Genomic DNA, 24,861 nt, shown 5'->3' with positions numbered 1-24,861 from the left:
GAGATGTAATGCAGAATCCAAAGAAAGATTCAGCAGAGATGCAAACCATTTGCAAATGCTGGGAATGTGGAAGAAGGCATTTAACAATGTTGGAATGGGGCAAAAGCTTCTGGAAACTGAAAACCTGGATTTTCTATTAGGGAATTGTGCAGGCAATGATAAGAGGCGAGAATGCTTGTCTTGGGAAAAAGGTGGGGTTTGAGGGGTGTCCAGTGCAGCACAGAAAGGTCAAATGATGAGAAACCCACAGGGAGTTTAGGAATTGTAGATCCGTATATTTCTGCACGAATGGAAAAGACGTCCTGAGGAGAGGGTAGCAATAGTCAGCGTGTGAGAGGGAAGAGCCTCACGCAGATGCTGCTGGTGGGGTGGTGCTCACAGACAGGCAAAGGGAAGCAGCAGGTGCTGCCTCCTCCTTCTCCAGGCAAAGGTATATTTTAGGGTCACTTGTACCTGACAAGGTCACAGAGCCAGAGCACAGGTCGCAGAGGTAAGGGCCCATCTTTGGCACACCCAGAGGTGAGTGAGCAGCTACCGTAAGGCAGCTCCATGCACATTGCCAGTAGCAAGAAAGGCAACAGGATACATCACACCTCCTCCAGCCCTGGGCTGCAGCAGCTCCTGTGGTGAGGAAGCCAGTTTGCCGATGGGGAGACTTTTAGCTGTCCTGTGCAATAGTTCTCAGTAGCAAAGACGGTATCAAACTCATGTTGATTTTAGAGGTGCAGACTGACAACAAAATTGACATTAGTAATTTTTCTTTGTTGACTTTCAGAAATATTAGGAGATATTTCAGAAAAGCAGTTCCTTCTGCCTGTGTAGGACAGTCACCCCCACCCTGTGGATGCCTGTTCATATTCTGCCCTCCTGTGGAAAAAAGCATCGGAGCCAGACCTGTCCCACCATCTAAGCCACAAACATTCCTCACTGCTGGAATCTGTGCCATGAGGCGGTGACAGAGTCCAGGTGCTCTGAGTGCGTGAGCTGGGACCACTGCCGTGGGATGAAAGGAACCAGTCGTACAAAGACGAGCTCTACAGCACGACGCAAAGCTCTGTCATTTGTCTTTAAATCCAAGGTTTTCAATTTCACGTCAATATTCTCTATTTCAACACATTAAAGAGAATTGTCTTTGAAAGCAGAAAACAGTTGAACAGGCACATGTTCAGCTCTCCTTCAGAGGTAAGAAAATGCAGTATCTCTTATTGTAACAAAATCGTTTAATCTGTTCCTTTAGGTTTGTCTGTCAAACGATACCAAAGTGATAATATATGGGGGGAAAGTCCGTAAATGTGGGGCTGCGCGGCTCTGTAGGGCGGGCACCCCGAGCCCCCCGGCCGCAGCTCAGGGGAACCAGCAGTTCTGCCGGACCCCGTTGCGGGGTGATCCTCCTTTCGTCCCCGCTGTCCCCTCACACTCACAATGACCGCACCGCGGGGTGATCCCCCCTCGTCCCCGCTGTCCCCTCACACCCACAATGACCGCACCGCGGGGTGATCCCCCCTCGTCCCCGCTGTCCCCTCACACCCACAATGACACCACCGGGCGTGGTGCCCCAGCCCCTCATAACGCACCGGCCGTGCAGACAGGGGGCGCCCTCTCCCGCGTACTTTCCTCCGCGTGCCCTCGGCCCCGCCCGCTGCCGGAAATGGCCCCGTCCCGGAGTCCCGCGCGCGCTCCTTCCTTCCGGTGCGGTGCCATCGCTTCGGCGTGGGTGAGGCCCGGTCGGTCTGTGTCCATCTGCGTCCATCGGGCCCGGGCGCCGTAGCCATGGCCATCCGCTACCCCATGGCCGTGGGCCTTAACAAGGGCTACAAGGTGACCAAGAACGTGTCCAAGCCCCGGCAGTGTCGCCGCCGCGGGGTGAGTATGAGATCCTGCTGGCGCGCGGTGCCCCGGGCCCGCCTCTCGCGGGGGACGAATGGGCCCGCTGCCTCCGGTCCGCAGCGCGGTTGTGTTCGTGTGTCCGGCGAGGAGCCGCCCATCGCTTCCGGCCCCGTCCCGCGGGGCTGCGGCTCGGCGCTGTCGCTGTGGGGAGACGGGAGGGCTCAGAACCCGCGCGCTGCCTGTGACTGCGTGGCGGGCGGGCCCGGCCGGGCAAGGCAGCGGGTGGCTGTGAAAACTGTGTGCCTTCTAGAGTCTTTCCTATTCTGCTCGTCTTGGTAACGATAGGCAGTCTCCCACAAAACTGCCCGGAACTTCCCTACTAGGAGCTATCCAGGTCTGATGGCTGAGTGTCATGAGACATGAATGCATCTGGGCCTATTATTCACTCTTATTAAATACTCTGTGTAGCTGTGGTGTCCAATGTGTATTGCAGTGAGTGCAAAACCTGCTAGGTTATGGTCCTGCTTTTTCCAAAAATGCTGGTCCATGCCAGCGTGTGACACATCCAGACCCAAGCCTGAAGACAGACTGGCACTCCTGGCCAAACTCATGCGCTCTGCAGGATCTGCCAGGGATCAAGTTTTCTTTGGACATGCCAACAGCATGGGCTGGGTTTGAGGCCTAGCCGAGAGTATGCCACAGCCCCTTGCAGTTAGTTCCCTCTGCCTCAACCAGTGTGTGGTGCCTTGTAACCTGCGTCCTCCCTCTCTTCCCACAGCGCCTGACCAAACACACCAAGTTTGTGCGAGACATGATCAGGGAGGTCTGTGGCTTTGCACCCTATGAGCGACGTGCAATGGAGTTGCTGAAAGTGTCCAAGGACAAACGTGCTTTGAAGTTCATCAAGAAGCGGGTGGGTCAATCAACTAACAATGATAGCAAAAACTACTATGTCAGTTTTCTGTTTTCTGCCCCCCTCTAGGAATATTTTGCTTTTTAATTAGTTACCCTTATTTTTTTCATTTGTTTTGGAAGTTACTGGTGTTAATATGACGGACAGAATGTTCTGTGGGGTGGTTGGGCAGGAGATGGATGCAAAAGTACTTTGTCAAAAAGGCCCCGTGCTCACGGATTAAGGCTTATCATGCTGTTTTTCCATGGTCTGCATGTGTGGCGTGGGGAAGATGAGAGCACTGATGGCGGCTGGGTGCCTTTAACCAGGAGACTTCAGATGGGGTTCCTTGAGTTGTAACGGTTATGAGAGCTGAAAGCAGCCCCTTTCGTGTCTGCAGTAACTGTTGAGGTACTATGGAGACATAAAAGCAAACTCCTGGCTGGACATTGAGTCTGTTGTTCCAGGACTTTAACACTGTGCCTGGGTTTGAAGTGTGACCACAGTGACGCCCGCAGCAGTCCCCGCATGTCCAGTCTGCGCTGGGTAAAGACTGACAGCTCTGCTCTCTCCCCACAGGTCGGCACTCACATTCGGGCCAAGAGGAAGCGGGAGGAACTCAGTAATGTCCTTGCAGCCATGAGGAAAGCTGCTGCAAAGAAGGATTGAGTTGCACAGGCTGCAATACAATAAAGTTCTTTATCCAAAACCAGGGTAGTGAGTGTTCTTGGTACACCTACTTCAGTGGGTGCTGCTGGGGGATGCTGACAAGGTCCTGAACTTCAGCCAATAAGAACTTGGGTCAGTGGTTTATTGCACCTGCAGCTGGAGATGCTGATACTGGTGCTGCTGTGACTTAGTCTAGAGGGGAATCCTCCATGACTGTGTGCAGTCTCAGGACGTGGAAAGCTGTGGAATAATCCCTCCCACCTCCTAGTCTGTCTTCAGACCTAGACAGTGGTAGGAGGGAACTCAAGTGGGCAAAAATGGCTGTTGAAAATAGTAACTACGTTGCACTTCCCCAGAGCACATCAACCCATTCCTCATGCAGCTTAGCCTGCTCCTGTGTTTCTCCTCGTACCCTGTATTCAGGCCTGTTTTCTACAGTGTTTTAAGTAAGTCATGAGACACCTGGAGTCAGCAAGAGCTCCCTGGACTTGGGTAGCTGGATTCTTTATTCTCCCCTAAGGGCTCCCTTGCTGTGAGATGACAAGAGCTGTTCTTGGCTGAGAAAATACTTTTCAACTAGACTTTTACTATTACTCTTCCCCTCTTTAAATTCCTTTTTCTTAGTAATCAGTGGAAGATGAAGTATTCAAGTTCTCTGGCCCCCAGGCCTGTGATTACTGATGTACAACAGTCATGTCAAGACATTTAATTTCTCACTCCCTGAGTATGATACAGCTGTTGCAGATGCACAGGCCATCTGTGGTGCCATGTAATGCTGCTGACTGGTGATAGTGAGCAGCAAACAGACACTGCTGTTTGGCCCTGGTCTGCTCTCTTTAAGTCTGGAGTTCTTTCTGGTGGTATTGACCTGGTGACTCAACCTGGAGAACTATGTCACTTTATCAGGTGAATGTATCAGCTGTGCTGAACTATCTTAGGATTTCAGTGTCCTGTCAGCCCAGCCCAGGCTGCTAAGCAGAGACAGATTCTGAGAGCTACTTGCCTTCTACCACATCAGGACAAATGGCTGTACATCAGCCGATCTCTGGGTGTACAGTTCAGTCCTTTTCCACAAGCCTTATGAAAATTAACAGTGAAATAACTGAAACATCTTCAATGAGAAGAGACCAGACTAGCCCCACTGCTGGTAGCTGATAACATGCCCATTCCTGTGGCAAAATTGGAAATCCTTTATTGTAGATCATAATTCAGTATTAAAGACTGAGAAGTACTTTATTCTAGTAGAGCCATAATTCATTTTGGCAGCTGCGCAGCAGCAATAGCTTCATGTCCCATTTCAGGATTGCCCCGGTCACCCATCTCTAAGCAGGGGCCGAGTGCTTGGGGACAGAACACCTTCAAGCCATCAGGGCAGTGTGTCATCCTCCAGTGAGATCCAGCTGTGAAAATGCTATATCAAATACCTCTTTGTAGTGCTCCACAAAATGCACTTCCAGTCCTTCTGTAATGAATCCAGCAAGGTCATAATAATCCTTTTTGTTCTCTGATGGCAGAATGATGCAGGTAACACCTGCCCTCTTTGCCTGTGGGGAGAAAAAGTTGGGTTGTCTGCTGAGTTCTAGGAATCCTTTCATGTACCAGAAACACCCTTCCCCATTCCTGAAAGCAAGAGCAGTTATTTTGGAGCATGATCCAGCTTTACTCTCTTATTTGGAGAGCACCAAGGGCTTTCCTGACAGATATCACCAGGGAGAAGCAGGTTCTAGATCCCCCGTTAAGCCCCCAAACACATACTCTCCAGTGCCATCTCAGCTGCAGGGACAGATGAGGGGGGGGAGACATTTTAGCTGGACTGTATCAACAGCTCAGGGGATTGTTTAGAACATTCATGCTACAGAGTTTTAAGTATCTGTTCCAGTTTGGGTGAGGATAAATCCTAGGATGACAGCAAGTTAGAAACAGCTTGTCAGACCAACCTACCCCATCAATATGCTCAATATGCTTCAGAACCTTCTGATAGGGACACCTTCCCTGGAAGGAGAGCTGCTCCTCCCAGGACAGGTTTGTACACATTGCTTTAGGGGTGGTTCTGTGTTTAGGTCTGTGGCCACTCACACTTCTGCAAGTGCAGCCAGTCAGTGCCACAGCACAGGTCAGTCCTGTACCGACTGCTACAACAAACCACTCATTTTTAGGTCATACAAGGAAAAGAAATCACACTGCACAAGGTTGTAGCCTAAATATATCTGGGGACAGAACAGTGATGTGAAGCCCCAGTTCAACAGAGAGAGACCTAATAACATTCTTGACAGAAAAATGTGTGTGGTGCCAAGGCTTATGTAGGCTAGAATTTTGCAGGTGAAAAGTAGGGAGACTGAACGCTTGGAAAGGAATTCTAAAAACTGCAAAGGGATGAAACCAAAAATACAAGACACTAAATCTAAGTTCTTTTTATCTAAAACAGACATCTGTGTAAAACGTCAGACAAATTCACACTGGAATTAGGGAACAGACCATTGATTTTAAGAATGTACCTTAGAGATGCTGTCAAATCTCCACTGGATGCCCTCCTGACATAGGCAACTCAACACCACGCAGGTGATTGAACTGTGCTAGTCTAGTAGAGCAGACAGCTCTGACAGCCGGTTAAAGCTGTCAGTCACCTTCGATTTTGCCAGTGCAGGTGAAATTGATCTAGGTCAACACAGATGCCCTGGCACAAAGCCTGGGGTGCTATCCCTTTCCTCACAGCCAGAGACACAGGCAAGATCCCCATGTTCCCCTGCAGGCTTTTCCAGACTGTGTATGGAACGAAATCTGCCTCTCCCAGTTCAAGGAGCAACCCCCCTGGGTGTCCCTGTCCCCACTGAGCCCACCTCAGGGCTCTCCTGTGGACGATGCACAGAGATTTGACAAGAGCTCTTACCGCAATAGTCTTCTCCTTGATTCCACCAACAGGAAGAATTTTTCCAGTCAATGACACCTCTCCAGTCATGGCTACATTCTGCCTCACTGGGCAATTCATGGCCAGGGACAGCAGAGCTGTTACTATGGTACATCCTGCACTTGGTCCATCCTTCGGGGTTGCTCCCTGTTTAAAAAAACAAAGCACCGCTCAATCAAGAAGCAGCACAGCTAGACAATACCATTGTCCCTGTTGTTTTAATATTGTCCAAATTTTTTGAAGCCTCACACAGGTTTTTGCTTATGTGAGTGATGGAATCCTGTTATTTGAATTGGCTGATGTATTAACAACTGTGACATTCCTCACTTTTTTCATGAGAAATAATCCGTGAGTCCACAGTGTGGTTTCTGGCCTGATGCCACCACCATACTCACTGAGCTCAGGTCTTTGAGTAAGCAGCATCAGTGGGGAAAAAGAGCACAAACACTTGGCATCTCTTTGTTAGACCTAAGCCAACCATGGAAACAAGGAACAGAAGTCAACATCACAAGGGGGAGAATGTCAAGAGTAACAAAGTAGTGCAGGACAATACCAAAAATCATTCAAAAGCAGAAAAGATCAGTATATAAGGCCCCAAAAAAATCCATGCCTGAACTAGACAGTCTGGATTTATCTGAGATCAAACCTCTTTGAGGTAAGAGCAGAGGAAATCAATGTTTGAGAGGGAATAGAAACAGAGATCATGTCTGCTGTTTTCTCATCTTTCAGGAAATGAATTCATAGACACCAGTGCAGTACCTGAACAGACACAGAGCAAGCTGCAACAAAGACATTGCACACAGAGCACTCAGTTGTCCAGAAGTAAAACTGAGGCACAATCACGGCTCAAAATCTGTCTTCAGTAAAACACCTGCCCAAAGCTTGTTACACAGCATGTGAGCCACTCTGAGCACTGTGTGCATTTATTTTCAGCCCCAAATATTGGACAAAGGCAATCACTGCTATTACGTGGACTTGGAAGCATGGCACAGAGATCAGGAGTAGCATTTTCAATTACATATAAATGACTTGAAGCCTTTAAGAAGGCATGGTAACACAGAGACCTAAAGTTTGATGTCCTTGTAACTTCATCCAAGCATTTATCCAAATCACTTATCTGTATGTTATGGTTTCCCCACCTGCACAACAGGGCCAGCAGCTACAACAAAAGCTTAGGTTTCTTTAGAAAACTATCCAAGCCCATGTATTCTTGCCACGTGCTTGCTGTAGAAAGGAATGGAAACATGGCTCATAAGAAGACCTTCAAAGGAGCCTGAAGAAAATGTCTTCATTCCTGGATTTTACCGCTAGAAGAGGGCATTCAGCACAACCTATGGACAAATGAAGTGCTTTCTAGCTTTACATCTAGAGGAGCAAACCGGCCGGGCTGCTGTGCATGCTCTCTGAACTCCACATCAGTTTACCTCTGGCACATGCAAGTGGATATGAGAAGACATTAGAAAGTCATTGTTGGGGTCCTTCTGCATCAGAAAGGCTCTTGCAAAAGTGTATGCAATTTTGGCACTCTCTTTCATTACATCTCCCAGTTGCCCTGTTACTTCAAGTGACCCATCCTTGTTCTCCTTGTCTTTGGGTCGCCTCAGGGATGTTTCAATAAACAGAGTGGAACCTCCTAAAAAAAGAAAAGAAAAACAACATTTGAAAAAAAGTTAAATGAAACCAGAAGGTTTTGGTGATGCAGAAGCTATGTCAGGCATTTGGAACTGATGCTTTCTGATAAGACTCTAGCCCTTGAGTAGAGAGCAGCTGAAACCTGTTCCTTAAATACCTTCAGAAAGGTCAGCTAGAAATCTCAAAAGTCTCCATTCATTGCTTTTTTGGACTTCACCTTCTAGAAACACAGATGCAACCCCTATTTAGTGGAAATAATCAAGTTCTTATAATGGTTTCATGTTTTTTTCTTTGTTTCCTCCAGAGAGTAAGCTAACTTCATAAAACACTTTCAGCCACTTCAATTCTCCAGTGCCAGGTATCTATGTAACTTCTCCACCATACTCATAATTTGCCTCCTAACTACTTTAATTCTACGCAAGGTCAATTTGAGTAAGAAGAGGTCATCTCCTTTGCTGTGTGCTGTATTTCTATCCTCTAGTGCACACAAGCCCCCAAGTTACTGGGGGAGTAATCCAATGAATGATAAGCAGCCAACTGCACCCATGTCACGGAGTGCTGGAACACCTATACCTGCTCTCAACACCAGAAATCAAGTCAGTGTTGCACATTACTGACATAACACAGAATTCCTCAGCTGTACCGTGTGTCACAGTGGTACCTCCTGCTGCTGATGCTCCCATTTGTATGGGATATGAAGCTTAAAGAGGAAACATGCTGGCCCTAAGCTAAGATGAGCCTGGGTAAAGGCGTAAGACTCTCTTCTTCAGGGAAGCAGTATTCAGGATCCAAAGGCCAAAGGCAGTTTGTTTTACTGGTTCCTGTAGAAGAATGTCAGTTTTGTTTGACTATTACATTCAATATTTGAAAATTACACAGAAATGTAGACATTAATCCAAAGTTAATTTTGTCTCACCCATAGCTGTCCAGGCCAGACCCATCACCACTCCTGGGGGAGTGGTTTCATACATGCGATCCACAGTGAAGATGGGCTTTCCTACAAAGTCCTGAAGGTTTTCAGGTGTTACTTGCACCGTCTCTGCTTCTCCACTCACAATTTTATAGGCAGATTTCCTCAATACCTGGGTGAGATAGTAATTTATCTCTGTAGAAAAAGCTGAGAAGGCTGATGCACAGTGGTCACAGTTACACATAACTTTCTCTCACCTTTTCTACTTGTTTTTGCAGATTCCTCACCCCACTCTCTCTGCAGTACTGCTTGATGAGAACAGTCAGAACATCTGATGTGATTTGAGCTTTGTTTTCATCCAAGCCACACAGAACTCGTGCTTGAGGGACCAAGTATCTCTGAAAGACATAATCCCCCACATCCTTCTCTTAGTATTTGTGACAAAAGCCTAGTTGTCCCAATTCACTCAACTTTCTGCTGTTAGCTCAATGCTGCTTTCTGGTGTCCACAACCTATGGAACGCTGGAGATACTTGTACTATGTGTTCAAATTGAAGTAACTGTGTCCAAAATACCATGTGCCTATTTTTTTGGACACCACTGGATGTAAATATGTAAGCCTGAATCTGAAAAAAAAAAATTACCAGATGTAATTCACATAAAGCACAACAATGCTTTATCTTACCTCTGCGATTGCAAGTTTCTCTTCTGCTACATATCCTGACACATTGATCACTTCCATTCTATCCCGCAGTGGCTCTGGAATGGTTTCTGTTACATTGGCAGTACAAATAAAAAGTACCTGGAAGCATTAAAAGATCCTATTAATAACTTTCATTAACCTGCTGCTTTACTCCAAGTACTGGTTCCTATGTTCTGCATTTCTCTGTCTGAGGGCTAGAGCAAGATCACCCTCTCTGTGGAATTAGTTTTTATTAGAAGTTTGGATTTTAGAACTATGTAATAGCATGTTACTTACACCCAAAACAAATCTTTAGAAATACACAATGCACAAACTGAGAAACTGGAATGGTTTGATAGGGACCAGGAAAAGGGAGATCTAGATCTCACTCAGTTCTTTCTACCTTCCAGGAAATTAGCACAGAATGACCCAATTATCTATAGTATTCCTAATATGACAATTTTGCAATTTATGTCAGCTGCACAAAAAGTGCAATGGTGTGTAAAGATGACCAATTTCAAAGTTTCATAGCAGCATTATGCCACCTCCCTTGACAGCAGCTCTGCCAATCATCATGTAAAGGAAAACTCTTGCCTTTTCTAGTGGAGACCACACATCTGTTTGTCCCTGGCTCCACAGGGAATTAGGGCTACAGGACATATGCTGGTGATCATGTTCTTTCATGTACAGACACTTCAGTTAAAGCCGACTCCTGCAGTGGCAACTGTGTATCATTTATATTCCATTTGACTTTCCACCTGAATAAAATGTTGGCATCTTTTCATGGACAGGAAACCTCTGCACTGATACACACTCATACATTCTGGCGCTACAATCTCTGCAGAAAAGAGAAATACCTTTGACAAATCCACCGGAACATCAAGATAATGATCCAAGAAGTTCGAGTTCTGTTCTGGATCCAACAGTTCTAGAAGGGCCGAGGATGGATCCCCTTGATAGCCTCTTCCTATTTTATCTACCTGTGGAAGAAAAGAATTTATTACTCTAAGAAGTTTCCTACCATGATAAATTTTCAAGCAAGATTTTTTCAAGGCTCCATCTGAAAATCTTCATGAGTATTCAGTAACATCCAGTACCAGTCAATCACTTTTCTGTGCACTCATCCAAGTCCCTACTACCTTCTTGTGTGAGCACATGACACACCTGAGAAAACAAAGGACTTTTGAGTGTTGCAGAAAATCACTATGAAGTGTCAGGCAATGTGCACACAATAAAAAGCACTACTACTAGTGGGCTACTACTCATTCAGCTGAGATAAGCTACAGGCATAGACCAGAACACTTACTCCACAGTGAGAGGACTAGAGTGCTAGCTTATACCACTCCCCTAATATGCAAGCTCAGACACTCTCCTTACTCTGCCCAAGGTGCAAAAAGCCTACACAAAGCCATTCAAGCAGAGCCAGATTAGTGATTTGGGCTGTTGTCACAGTCATAAGTTGATTAAGGCTCATGGGGGCTCCTGAAGTCATCTTGACCAACCCCACTGCTCATGTAGAGCCACTAGAGCCAGCTGCCCTGGACCATGGCCAGGGTCATTGACTCTTCCAGCACTATGAATCTCCTTCTGAGGATACAAACAGGGCCACTGCTTCATCTCCCTTAGGAGTAGTGTTAACTGGATGGCCTTAATGAAATTTGCTGCTACAGCCAAGGCAGAGCTTCTGGCCAACACCACTCAAGTGTCATAACCTACAGGTTCCATTACCTTTCAAATCACGATATTCATTGGTTACATCACACTGCAACAAATGACAGTTTATTGGTCCTCCATACCATTCCCAAGAATCTGCTGTTGGTCCTTCCCAGGTATGACATACAAGAAGTCCAGAATGACCTTCAGTCTATTCATAACACTTGGTATTATATCCTGTTATTTGCTTTTCCACAAAGCATTAGGCTGGTAGCCCTGATTCATTTATTCTCAAATCAGATCACAAATTGACTGTAAGAATCTTATTCCTTAGAATCTTGCTTTAGACCTACTGAGTGACTTTGCTAATAATCACACAGGCAATAGTGGATTTGTGCACAGTGACGTGCCCATGCCTATGTAGGAAACGCAAGAACTATGTTAACTCCGAATATCCAGCCAGCTCCATTAGAATCCAAACAGCTGTAATTTAATCAGAAGGACAAAACCAGAATTTTAAAGTTGGAGTCTGTTAAAAGGAGAGAAAACAAAGCATCTAAGGTTATCAGTGTCATCCAGAGAACTTGAGAGCCCAGCCTCATATAAACAGAAAGAACCCAGGATTTTTAGGCGAGTTACTGCTTTACCTTTTCTATGGGGATCACAACTTGATGCAAGTCTTTAAGAGCAAAACCTAGAAGAAAGACCAAATACTTCACCTCATCAATCAGAATAAGTGGATTCTCTGTCTTGGTCTTCTTCAGACACTGGATAATTTTTCCTGGCATTGCTCCAACATACGTCCTCCTGTTTTACCAGAGATTGTGTTTAGAGAACCATTGAAAAGCACAGCACATATCAGAGCATATACCACACAGCTGACAAAACAAGTATATCCTGCTGGGAAACAAGTCTTTACTTCTTCAACATCTATCAAAAGCATTCTCCATCACCATATTAAGCACTAAGACCCACCTAGTCTGTTTCTAGTAAAGAACTGACATGAATTTTGGCAAAATACTCCTGGATTACAGTTTGTATCTTTAGTTTAAACCAATTTTCAATTAGAGAAAATCAAAGAGATTACGCTGAGAATAGAGATGCTTGAATTTTCATGGGTTTTGGGTAAGAAATGTTAAAAGAGTTAACATTTCACTTCCTCACTTGATAGGGACAAAATCACCAGTGTCAATCAAAAGATACTAAAGGAACAAACTGTTCACAGCAAAATATAATCTTCCTACTAGAGATTGTTTCTGGTATCCAGAAACAAGCAGAAGCAGAGAGGGTAACAACAGAGTGAAGGCCAAGAGGCACAGAATAGAGAACATCTGAAAAGCACAGAAAATATTTTTCTCTGCTGCTGTGTAGGGCAGAGCTCTGCAGGTTCAATTTACTCCCAGAATGGCTACTCTTACTGGTTTGAAAACACCGCTGGTTTTATACTCAGATGCAGACCCTCTCCTCTGCTCTGGTGAGGCCACACCTGGAGTGTCATGTCCAGTTCTGGACTTACCAGTTCAAGAAAGACAAGCAACTGCTGGGGAGGGTCCAATAGAGGGCTATGAAGATGATGAGAGGACTGGAGCATCTCTCATGGGAAAGGCTGAGGTAGTTGGGCCTGTTTAGACTTTGAATGACCAAAAGGGGATCTTATCAATGTGTAAAAATATCTGAAGGTTGGATGTCAAGAGGACAAGGCCAGACTCTTGCCAGTGGTGCCCAGTGACAAGACACAGGGCAATGGGCATGAACTGAAACACAGGACGTTCTGCCTGAATATGAGGGGAAACTTCTGTACATTGAGGGAGGCAGAGCCCTGGAACAGGCTGCCTAGAGAGGCTGTGGGATCTATTTCTCTGGAGACATTCAAAACTTGTCTGGACACCATCCTGTGCAACTTGCTGTACCTGAATGTGCTTTAGCAGGGGAATGCTCTAGATGATCTCTAGAGGCCACTTTTAATCCTAACCATTCTAGAATTTTGTTTATGTGGAAGAAAAAGAAACCTATAGAAGGGTCACATCTACCAAGTTTTTATTCACTTCTTGTTCTCCCCATGAATGTTCTAGTTTCCAGGTTTTTCTCATGCAGCACATCCATCCTGATTATTCAGAAACCAAGTCTCAATCACATCTGAAAGACCCTGTTCACACTGTCACCATTCTCTAGTTCTGACATTTACAGACAGGCATGTATTAGCATGTATTTGGCATTAGCATGTATTTGGCATTAGTCCACTGGTTTTGGGTAGCTCACTCAGCTTTTCAAAACTGAGAATACACAAGAGACAGGGAGCAACTACACTTACATAATTATGCACAAATATAATTATACAATTATATAATAAATATAACTGCACAAATATAATTGTGTTCCAAACTCCACCCTTTGCTATCTTTTTCACCTCTTTCTGTAGCTCAACTCCTATCAGTAAGGGTTGGCAGAACAGAGATGATAATTACACAAACTGTCCAACTTCAGTTAGGCTCCTATTCACTTTAGTAAAAACTGCTGGAGAGAGAAACTTCTCAAGTTACACTGACCTGTGTCCTTTTATTTCTGCTACATCAGTCATCCCTCCAACACTGAAGCGAAAGTACTCTCTGTTTAGGGCTCTGGCAATGGAGCGAGCAATACTGGTTTTGCCAACTCCAGGGGGACCATAAAAACACAAAATCTTCCCCTGAGTGGATCCTCGCAGCTGGCTGACTGCAATAAATTCCTGTAGAACAGATAAAGCACCAGAAGGAACAGAAGGGAGTGTCAGCAACATCAGACCACATTTGTTATCAGGTCAAGCAGTGATTACAAAACAAGCATCATACACAAAATTGATCCTTAAAGGACTTGGAGGAGGGCAAGGGGAGAAGCTAATTCAGGATACGGATGCATCTGTTTTTCCTCTGGTTATTTACATGCTTGGTTGTCCCCAGGTTCTGTGCTCTGTATCATCTCAACTGAAGAAGTGGTCTCTCTCTCCACTGCCTTGGAGTGAGAAGATGGAGTTCTAGTTCTTCTCTCAGCCTCTCTTGTTTTCATCTGAGTCTCTCAAGCTACGTGTGAACATCTCCTACTGTACCACTCCCATGTCCTAGGTTAAGCTTGTTTTATCTCACACTTCTATGACAGACAACCCTCAAGTAACACTGAACAGTTTAGGAATCAAAAGATCACAGTTCAGAACTGAGGCCTCAACTGGTTATACATTTACAAAGAAGAAATGACTGTGCTAGTGAGGAAAAAATCCAGAGACTGCTTCCCTTGGATACTTACTGGCCCAACATTAAGTGTAAACCAGACTATTGCAGTTTGAAATGAGAATCTGACCTTCATTGCCACAAGTAACTAAGCACATTAACTGATCACCAGAACATTTGGGTCTTTCACACAGCTTTCTGTTTGATGCATGAATTTACACCAATTCAATGGAGACTGCAATCTGAAACACATCCAAAATGCCTGATGTTAAGCAGAATGTGAAATGTGACCGCCTACTACTGCCTTACCAGAATTCGCTTTTTGACGTCATCCATTCCATAGTGATCCTCCTCCAGAACCGCTTGGGCTCTGGCCAGCTCCAGGTTCTCCTCGCTACACTTACCCCACGGGATGGATGTCAGCCAGTCCAAGTAGTTCCGTGTAACACTGACAGAAATACACAAGTGAGAGTGAGTCACCAGCTCTGTCTTCCTCCATCACCTTCCAAAACAACCTCATCCATAACAAGTGGGATATAAACTACTCATGAAAGTGAGGCTATGAAAAGAACATCACTATTTGGATGGTCACTGCTAACCCTTTTCACAGTCTTCAAACCCTTATCCCTCCTCCCACAAAAAAATCCAAAGCTTTTTTTCACAGCTTTTGCTTTTCTGAAACAAAGAATCTCCAATATACTGCGAAATGACTCAGATTCTGCACACAACTTCCCTGTATAATTGTTTTGGTATGGGGCTGGCTCCTGTCTGAAAAGGAACAGGACTGCTTGAACCATCTGCACCACATCAACTGCTTAGATCGGGTCACAAAACTGAAAACTAGAAAAAGTTTTCTATCTCCACAGTAAACTAAGACATGGTAAAGATGAAAGATTCCAGGTTCAGAAGCAAGAAAAAACAGCTGGATGCACAACACCACAGAGAAAGATTTAAGACCAGGATAATGATGCCAGTATGGAAGTTAACAGTAGAGATAATCAGCATAAACAAACTGAAGAGAACATGTGTGTCAAAGCACTACTCACTGTTCTAAAACTACACACTTGGATCAGGAATTCAAGTGTACAGGAAGGTCTGCACAATGCAGTATCAAGCTGTGCACAGTCATGGACACAGAGAAGCACAGCTGGGCAACCTGGGCCCAAGATTCACCTGATGGCAATTGCCATGCCACCAGAGCTTTGACTTTTTTTCTCCCAAGTACTTTCTTTGCAAACTTGCAACCACTGTTACAACTCTAAAGGAAAGGGAAAGGTACTAATGCTGCCTGTGAAACCCTTTATGTCTTCTCCATGATTGCCAAGACACTGCTCATCCGAATGAATGTTTGCTGTCAAACAGTCTTTTACTCTGTAAAAGATACTTTTAAAAGCAGAGACCCAGAACATTAAGAGAGATGATGAGTACACCAACTGCTGTATTGTATAGTACACTGTGACCCAACAGACAAGAGATGTTTAATTCAACCTCAGTTTCTGACAATTCACGTCACAGAACACATATTATAAACTATTCACTCACTCCGTAGCAATTCCAACCCTGCCCCAGTACTTCAGGGGCCACCTCAGGTAGCTTAGCCAATGTCATGTATTACTTTCTCTCACATGTACTGAAGATGGGGGGGGAAGGGGACGAAGGTAAGTGCTTCATAGAACTGCACTGATGTTTCACTCTCCCAGTGAACCCTGACAGCATGACATGGCCACGCACTCACTTGAACTCTGAGGAGTGATTATCCAACAAGCCCAACTTGTTCAACTCTTCATCAATCACATCCATGACATGTTTTGGCACTACCAGCTCCTTTAGTCGCTCACGGAATTTCTCTTCTATAGCGTCCTTGTCCTCTTTTTCCAGACCTAGTTCTTTCTTAATAATCTTCAACTGCTCTTGAAGAAGATACTTGCGATGTGTTTGCTTGATCTTCTCCTCAACCTAGACAAAGCAAAAAATACAACGTGTTCCTGGTACAGCCCATCAAACACTTCCAACTACTTTTCAGTTATTACACTCCCAGCAACTGAAAATACTACTTGGAGCTCACCTGCAGTGTATTCTAACACGAGAAGTGACTTAATAACATTCTCCAGCACTCTCCATATCTTGATGGCCTTCACTGGCCATCAGTAGTTCAGTGTTCTGTTTGTGCTGGGGAGACCAAAAGCTGGGCAGAGTAACACAGATGTGACCTCCTCAGTACCAGACAGAGAGGGCTAACCACTACTCTCTACCTGCTGCCTACACGGGGCAACTGAAGGCCAGTATGCAGTTGGCCTTCCTTGCCACAAGGACAGTCTGCAATTCATGGTGAGCTTCCTGCACATCAGGGCTTCAAAGTCCTTTTCTGTATAGATCAGGACCTGTATAAATCAGGTTTTTCTATCCTGATTATTCCAGGCCTGATCTGGGACTATGAATTTCTCTCGACAGAACTTAAGGAGGTTCCCACTGACTCCCTGAGTGGATACCACTAGTAGCTAGCTGAAATTAGTCGATCACAACCTTTTCTGCCCATTAGTCTAGTCAATTTTTTCATCAACCTCATACTACATACTTCCAGTCTGTAACATCTTAATTTAGTCAGAATACTATTACAGCTGACCTCAACAAAGGCCATGCAAATGTCAAGGGATACAACAGCCATTGCTAGAATCATAGAATCATTTAGGTAGGAAAAGACATCTGAGAACATTGAGTCCAACAATTAACCTAGCACTGCTAAGCCCACCATTAAACCATGTTTCCGTTTTGTGTTCTGGGCCTTCTCATAAGAGAAGAAAATCAGGTAGTTTGCTTTTGGGAAATCCCTGCTGGTTCCTCCAAATCATGTCCTTCTTCATTAGCCTGTACAGGACTTATTGGAGAATCTTTCTCATAATCTTCCCAGGGACTGGGGGCAGGCTGATATGCCTACAGTCTACCCAATGCTCCTTCTTGGAGAGGGGCATGGCATTTACCTTCTTCTGCTTCTCAGGAACCTCTCCCATAACCACAGTACTTTAAAGATGAGTAAAAAAACAAAATAATGACATTGATAAACCCTCTCAACATTCTTGGATGCGTATCTCGTCCCACAAACTGCATCTGTTTAATCTGCTTTAAAAGCCTTCAAAAATTCCAACTCCAGTCGAAATGCATTTTGCACTGAACATGAATTCTAAAAGCCTCAGTTACTCGGAGTTAACAATCAAAATATGACTCAGTATACTCAAATATTTGTACTCCACACACTTCATTACCATTTAGATGCACTTACTGTATTCAGATTAAATCTTACTGCAGTTCATAGGAGTTAGCAGAGGGTCATTTGAAATAACACTGTGATATTTACACTAGTACATGCTCTATACAGTATTAAGCTGTATATTGTTACACAGATGCTTGGTAAACTGCAGACCTCTAGATTTATCTGTTTGCATGACATTACAACTTGGACACAACAGCAGATGCTGTAGCCTGTCTTGTTACTTCTACCACGTGCATGAAAAAACACACTTCTTACAGAACAGAAAACCTTAAACCTAAATAATGTACCCTTTAGAGCACGTACCCATACTAAGCATCAGTGGTGGACACAATGTAAATATACATAAGGTATTTGTTACTCCAGAAACTTACCTCTCTTCCAAGACGCTGCTGAAGTTTGCTCAGCTCATATTCCTTTTTCAGGAGTGAGAGAGCTTTATAAAGCCTTTTGGGAATCTGGAAAAGATAGGCACAAAATGAGTTTTGAGATGCCATACCCTTGTAAAGTAACACACACACACACACACACACATATATATATATATACACTTTCTTCCTCCCAGTGAGAAAGGCAGAATAAAAAATTCCAACAGGTTGTCTGGGTGAGCTTTACAGCACCTGCAGATGTGGAAAGACAAACATGTAGCAACTCCACAGCACACAAAGAAAGTTATGTGACGCCAAAGATGCAGAGCACTCTGATTTATCCACAGTAAATCAATACTAATGATCTACCATATCCTTCAACAGCAATCTAGTCACTTGTATTAACGTATCATCAAAAGTAGCACTGAAGTCTCTTCTGTACTGAGGCTGGTACAGAAACCACGACATACAACAGAGGTACTGATTCCACTCGCATCGCTTGAGTTAAAAACTTCATCTTACACTGGTTTCTTCCAAGATATCTTGAAGTTCGTGTGACTCTGCCCCTGTTAGGGCTGCACCCATGTCACTCAGATAGATAGGGTTATCTACCACACGCTGTCCAGCCTGCATCATCTGAAGTACGGACTCTCTGAAAATAAAAGGTAAAAAACCCTAAAATGCTCTGTAAATTTACATTCAAAACGGAGTATCCTAATTTACTTGTTATGACAGTGTGATAAAAGGAAACACAGCTCACTTTCATAGCAAACTATTCTTGAAATTTGACTATATCAATACTCAGTAACAGATAAATCACCTGGTTAGAGGAATGACCACCAATACATAAAATTAAGTATCTGAAATGCTCTCCAAGCAGTTATGTAGGATTTTTTTGTGTCAGTATTCCAAAACTTTTATCCTGCTCGTAAGACATGGATAAGATCATGATACTTATTGCAGTCAGTTCCACTTTGACTCCGATCACCTGCCTTAGGACTTAATCGCTCTATCTTGTTTCTAAATTGCACATAAGGTTTTCAAAACTTTGATTCCAACAATGGATAGAGCTTACATCCTAAACCAAAAATTTATATGACAATTAAACAAATATCTCTACTTCATTACAGCAGAAAGGCAAGTGGTGTAGAAAATGTCAGCATGTTCCAGCCTGAGAACATGCTGTTCCCATAGCATAGGGGAGCATGGGAAAGACATACCTGTACAAGGGATTCAAGGCAATGATGTCCCGGATTGTTTTAACAATTTCTGCAGTAAGTGCCTGTAAACACAACAAAAATTTCATCACCAAATGAATGGAATAGGCAAGATCTCAGTACAAATATGACAAAATTCTCCAGACTCCAACCATTTACTATAGTGGTGGCCTGATGGTTCTTGGTGCTGGGGCAGTTACTGCTCACAGGAAAGAAAACAAGGCCTATAGGTTAGCTGTCTGCATGCACAGAACTTGACTGGCTCTTGGCCAGAAGATATCATCAGGTTGAACACTCAAGCAACCTTTGAGCAAACACTCAGTTTGACAGAGGTCACCACAGAGATTTAAGCACAGACCAGCCTCTTCATTCAGCAACTTTTTGAAGTCAACAGTTCTAAGAACTGAGCTGTTACAATGAAAATTCTTTACTTTCATATAATCCCCTTGTCCAGTGACTGTGAAAAGGAACTAGTTTCTGCAGTCTGAAATTAGAGCCTGATTTTACAACTCTTCCTTTTAAGCAAGAAGTGTAGGTGCAATTCTACAGGACAAGTCTAAGCTTGTGAACTAATTCACTCACTTTAACCTCTTCTGTGATTTGAAAATCTTCATGAACCACATTCTCTACTTCCACCATGAGAACTTCCTTTGAAGAAGCAGCTACAGGATCTAGTACCAGCTCCACAGCTTGGTCCTTTGCTCCAGGCTCCTCTTCAGCCTCCTTCTTAGATCGCTTCTGTTTCCTCCGAATTTTCTGTTTGTTTTCAGGCTCCTCAGGCTCAACATCTAGCTGCTTGTTTATACGAATCCTGAAAGCAAAAAGAAACCAGCAACAATCAATTTCCCCCTTACAAGTGATTTCAGCTCTTCAGCATGAAAAGGAGAGAGTCTAAGCTGTATTTTGAACAAGATAAAATTTAAAAATGAGGGGAGACACACATTTGCAAGACACCATCTTTCATTATTTTGGCTTTTATACAGGAGTTTCCTTTTCTGTGTGTTTCTCTATAAATGGTCCTCAAATCTGATATCCACTGTGGTTTCTATGGACATGACTGACCAGTGCTCCATGTCTCAATCAAATACAAACACCAATCCCCAAGTTATACCTTAAACTATACCTCAGAGTATTTCCCTCCCAAGTTACAGGGAAATATTTCTATTCCAAGTAACCCCAAACCAGCAGCTTATTTCAGAAGTGCAGTCAAACATGGTTGTGCTTTGATAATGCAGCAGGAGGTCTAAGATTTCATTTGAAAAGGAGTGGACTAGTGAACTCACATAAATTCAGCTTTGACAGGACTTCTCATTCTTTGCTGTCCACAACAAATGCAAGTGAAGGAAAGTGAGGGGATGGAAAAAAAGCCATGCTTCAAAGCAAAACCCACCCTCTATCTCTCTTCTGCCATGTCTCTCTCCTTGTATTTTTCCTTCTAATGGAAATTACTTATTTAATGCTTTTAAAAATAAAATTTCTTAACTTAGTTAAAAAACCTGGCACAAATGGCTAAAACTAGATTTTCAGCAATAATCATATTTTCTTCAATTCAGTTCTGGGGCAAAATTATAGGCAAGACATAATCAAATTTCTGGACTCCTCTCTCCCCCTTTTTTAAGCAAAAATACTGGCTTGAATTAGTTCTAGAGATTTTTGGTTTTTTCACCATTACTAAACCTTGCTGTAATTGTCAAAGTAACTGCTGAACTTCAGCTTAATGAATGTTTGCTTGCATCACATCACAGTTGATATGACAAGGACATGTACTCCTTCATTTTGCAGCTAACCTGTGACATTACATGAACTATCCTGACATTCTCAAGATGTGGTCTGGTAACAAAGCAAAAACTTGCCATACACAAGTTGTGCGGAAAAATGCATGTATGTGGTGAAACTGATAAGGGATGTCTCTATACAGAAGTCTGGTGAGATGCAATGAAGTACAAGTAACCAACCTTCGGTGTCCCATGACTATCATACGCAACTTGTCTCCAAGATCCTGCATTTCATGAATCTGGACAAAAGTTCCCATTTGGTATATTTCATTCAGATCCTCCACCACATCAGATTCATTGCTAGAGCAAAAAAATTGGAGTAGATATTCAGAAACTTGAGATAGCAGGTCAGATTAAAAAAGTAAAAAACAATCACTGGTTGCAGAACTTTAAACTGGACTTAGGGGCAAAGACAGTTAATCCCCTTTGCTACCACCATGCAACCCCTTTCCAAATCACCCAACTATCTGGACAACTCATCTCCTTCCCAAACAACAACACCCTATCTCTAAACCAAGACTCCAGCTCCCAGCAATGCTCGTGGTGGCAACAAAAAATTTCATAGCATGAGGGGGACCAGCCACAACTTCTGCAATGCTATTGAAGGCAGGGCATTTAGGATGATAGCTTTTATTGTAAATGCAACCTGGACAGCTTATTTTTGTATTTTTTAAAAAGATCAAGAGAAACAACTTACTTGTCATCCTTTTTAAGAAAAACACCAGCATAAGGCTGGGCAAGACGAACTTTTCTCCTCAGCAGTTCAACTAGCTTCTTATTTTTCACCTAGAACAACAGGTATGCAATCAGAAGTGGATTTTCTGTAACATTTGCACTCCCAGGGTGTAACGCCAGGCATGATGACACCCTATAACCGAATTATGAAGTTGGAGCTTGTACTGTTGTAGTCTTGTCCCCACTAGAGGACAGTAATATAGAAGTGGAAAAAAAAGGTAGAGAAACATGAAATTTAAGTATTTTGCACAAGTCACTTCCTGGTCAAGATAAGACAAACTCAAAGGCTGGGGGACGAACTAGACCTAATTTGTACAAGTCTTACAAGCAAGAAACCTGAGTTACCTGAACAGTACCTTTTAAGTTTCTGTTGCTATCACTGTTCCCTTCCCCTTCCATACCTGTACGTCCTAGTTCTTGGCTCCTGATGGGGAGCTAGTTCACCCTTCCCTATCAGCTGGCTGAATTCTGTCCATAAACTCTAGCTGAAATACTCTTCTCCAAAGCCTTCTCTGCTCAATTCCTTTCCTATATCCACGAGCCTGAGTCGTGCTTTGAGTTTCAGCCAGTATTTCTTTTTGGTTTACTTTCTCACTCCCCTCTGCTCTCTAGATGCCACACACCTGTTGTCCCTGGCAGATCTCCCAGCATCACCGGAACTGTTATCACAGCAGGCTGAATCCTCAGTGACCAAGAAAATACCTCCTTGTGAATTCTGCTGTTGCATGAAGTCACTCTGCCAACCACTGAGTGTTCTTCAAAGTGGTGGACATAAGCTCCATTGCCCAACGCTTTGCTAACAACCAGCATGGTTCTGACAGAGCAACATGAGTAATACTACCACTGTTGGCCTATTCTAATCTCAGCACACCTATTCTGATTTTGCACAATGTTTAGCAGAAATATGCTTGCCAATGTCAGAGACATTAAGAGGAAGAAAATTAGTAATTCCGTAGGCACTGTAGAGACTGGACCTTGTCAGGTGAATTGCAGCACAACGAATTCACAGGATAAGAGAACACTTAACAATTCTGAGACATTGTTGACCTGTGCATTGAAATTGAGGATTTTTGTACTTGAGTCTCATATGACTACAGGCTCTTAATAATATATGATCTTCTCCTTCCCCTGACACATCTATAAAGACACTAGAAGCTGCACATATTAGATTTGGACATGTAGAAAAATAGTGTAGTAGAAATAACATTATGCTAAATAATACTACAGGAACAAGAAAATATCGGTTTATTTCGTACTACATTTACTTCAGATTGGCAATACACCAGAGAGGCACAAAACTACAAGTACTTGTTCCAGAATGGGTTTCATTTCAGGAGAAAAAGTATTTCAGGCCTGTAAACTCAAGTCACACATCAGTGATATAATCTACAGCTCTTAAAATCCTGATGGGGTGTAGAGGGAAAAGATCACACTCTGAAATGGTGACTGCCATAACCATTCCTCAGCACCCTCTCCCACCGCAGCTGAAGTGCTCTACACTGAACTCCCACTTTTTCCTTGCAGCTCACAGTTTGCTGCCTTCACCAACAAGGGTCTCGGCGCTCTGACACCAACGCACGGCGCCGAAACAAGGACACGTTTGCTTAACCTTCATCGGAGAACACGAAGACAGCGAACTTCGAGAGTGTGTGTGTGAATTGCCGACCTTCTCTGTTAGAGCTGCTGACGCAATAACTGAAACTTCAGCTGGCCCAAAAGAAACCGCTATCCCGATAGCTCGAGCGAATGGCCGAGCAGCGGCTGCCTGTGGAGGTCACGCACGAGGCTGCCTCGCTCTGCAGGTTAAGGAACCTGCCAAGGCAAAGAGAGCGGCCCGGAGATGCGGCACCGCCGCATGCGGCGGGGTCAGCCGGTGACCCCCGCACGGCCTGGGGTACTAACATCCCAGGACCCCGGCCCGAGGCCGCAACGCTCGGAGAGCCAGCCCCCAGCCCCTCCCCTCCGCGGCTTCGGCACCTCGCGGCAGCGGCAGCTCCCGCCCAGGCCAGGCCGGCGAAGCCGAGGACTCGGCAGCAGCTCACCTCTATGATTTTGATGAACCGCGGGAAGACGGGGTTGCGCGTCACTGCGATGAGCGGGACGTTGGGGAAATGCTCGGGGACGAGCAGCGGCGTCAACGCCGTTATGACCGGCCCGGCCCCGCCGCTGTCCGCCCCGCCGCCGCCGCCGCTGTCCTCGCCGCCGCCTTCCAGTGAGTCGCCCCCGGGCACACCGCTGGGGCTGCGCTGGTGCCAGCGCGGACCGGCGCTGAAGGTGGCGCGGGGCGGCGACGCGGGGCCCAGCGGGACCGGGACAGCGGCGGCGGGGGCCCAGAGGCGGCGCCGCGTGGGCCCCAGGGCGGGCCCAGTGACTGCAGGCCGCCAGCGCCCGCACAGCCGCCACCAGCGCGCGGCCGCCATGCCGCCGCCGCGCGCCTCTCACTTCCGCCCTCCCGGCAGCGCGGCCCCGCCCGCACGGGGTCGCGTGGCGGCGCGCACGTCCGAGCCCGCCCGTGAGCGCGTGTTCGAGCCCCGGGCCCGGCCCCGGCCGGGAGGGTGCAAAAGGGAGGGACGCGTTAGGCAAGTGTGGCTTTGGCCACTGCCCAGCCTTCCTTTCCCTCCTCGGTTCCCTACAGCCGGCTGCCCAGACAGCTCCTGAAATATCTGCAAGGATGGAGACTCCATAATCTCTCTAATGACCCTGTGCCACTGCACCGACAGCCTCTCTGTAAAAATGTTTTTCCTGATATTTTGAGGGAGCCTCCCGTGTTTCTTTTTGTGCCTATTGCCTCTTGTCCTGTCACCAGGCACTACTGAGAAGAGCCTGTCTTCATACGTCCCCTAGGTAGGTATTGCTCTGCCTTTATGCCACCCCCGAGCCTTCCCTTCAGAAGGCAGCAGTGCCAGCTGCCCCTGCCTTTCCTCGGGAGACGTGTCCAGGCCTTCCTTCATCTCTGCATTTCTTCACTGGACTCTCCGTGGCGTGTCCGTGGCGCTGGTAGTGGGGAGCCCACAGATGGACACAGCTCACCGGCCCTGGCCTCAGCAGTGCTGAGGGGAGGCTCCTGTCCCTGAACCTCACCAGGCCAGGACAGGCAGACGCACAGTAGTGGCTCGGGTTCAACTCAGGGTC

The 24,861-nt window shown here is 45.2% G+C and overlaps 2 protein-coding genes across 2 annotated transcripts; one reads left to right on the top strand and one right to left on the bottom strand.

Annotated features, from left to right (window-relative positions):
- The first annotated feature begins 1,673 nt into the window (after positions 1-1,673).
- Positions 1,674-3,428, top strand: RPL36 (ribosomal protein L36). The gene is made up of 3 exons (XM_063403031.1): positions 1,674-1,863; positions 2,606-2,740; positions 3,299-3,428. Exons 1-3 carry the CDS (start codon positions 1,771-1,773, stop codon positions 3,386-3,388), a joined length of 318 nt encoding a protein of 105 aa, XP_063259101.1. The 5' UTR covers positions 1,674-1,770; the 3' UTR covers positions 3,389-3,428.
- Positions 3,429-4,558: 1,130 nt separating this feature from the next.
- LONP1 (lon peptidase 1, mitochondrial) lies at positions 4,559-24,204 on the bottom strand. The gene is made up of 18 exons (XM_063403022.1): positions 23,772-24,204; positions 21,692-21,780; positions 21,175-21,294; positions 19,802-20,030; positions 19,223-19,284; positions 18,525-18,654; positions 18,009-18,092; positions 16,105-16,325; positions 14,679-14,817; positions 13,716-13,894; positions 11,889-11,976; positions 10,374-10,496; positions 9,520-9,636; positions 9,093-9,233; positions 8,842-9,007; positions 7,718-7,926; positions 6,276-6,440; positions 4,559-4,932 (listed from the first exon to the last, which is right to left on the bottom strand). The coding sequence occupies exons 1-18, from the start codon at positions 24,147-24,149 to the stop codon at positions 4,768-4,770; spliced, it is 2,805 nt and encodes a 934-aa protein (XP_063259092.1). The 5' UTR covers positions 24,150-24,204; the 3' UTR covers positions 4,559-4,767.
- Between the last annotated feature and the right edge of the window lie 657 nt (positions 24,205-24,861).

Source organism: Prinia subflava, chromosome 8, assembly GCF_021018805.1.
Source record: "Prinia subflava isolate CZ2003 ecotype Zambia chromosome 8, Cam_Psub_1.2, whole genome shotgun sequence".
NCBI lineage: Eukaryota > Metazoa > Chordata > Aves > Passeriformes > Cisticolidae > Prinia > Prinia subflava.
The sequence above is the reverse complement of the archived record's forward strand: the minus strand, read 5'-3'. Positions and strand labels throughout refer to the sequence as shown.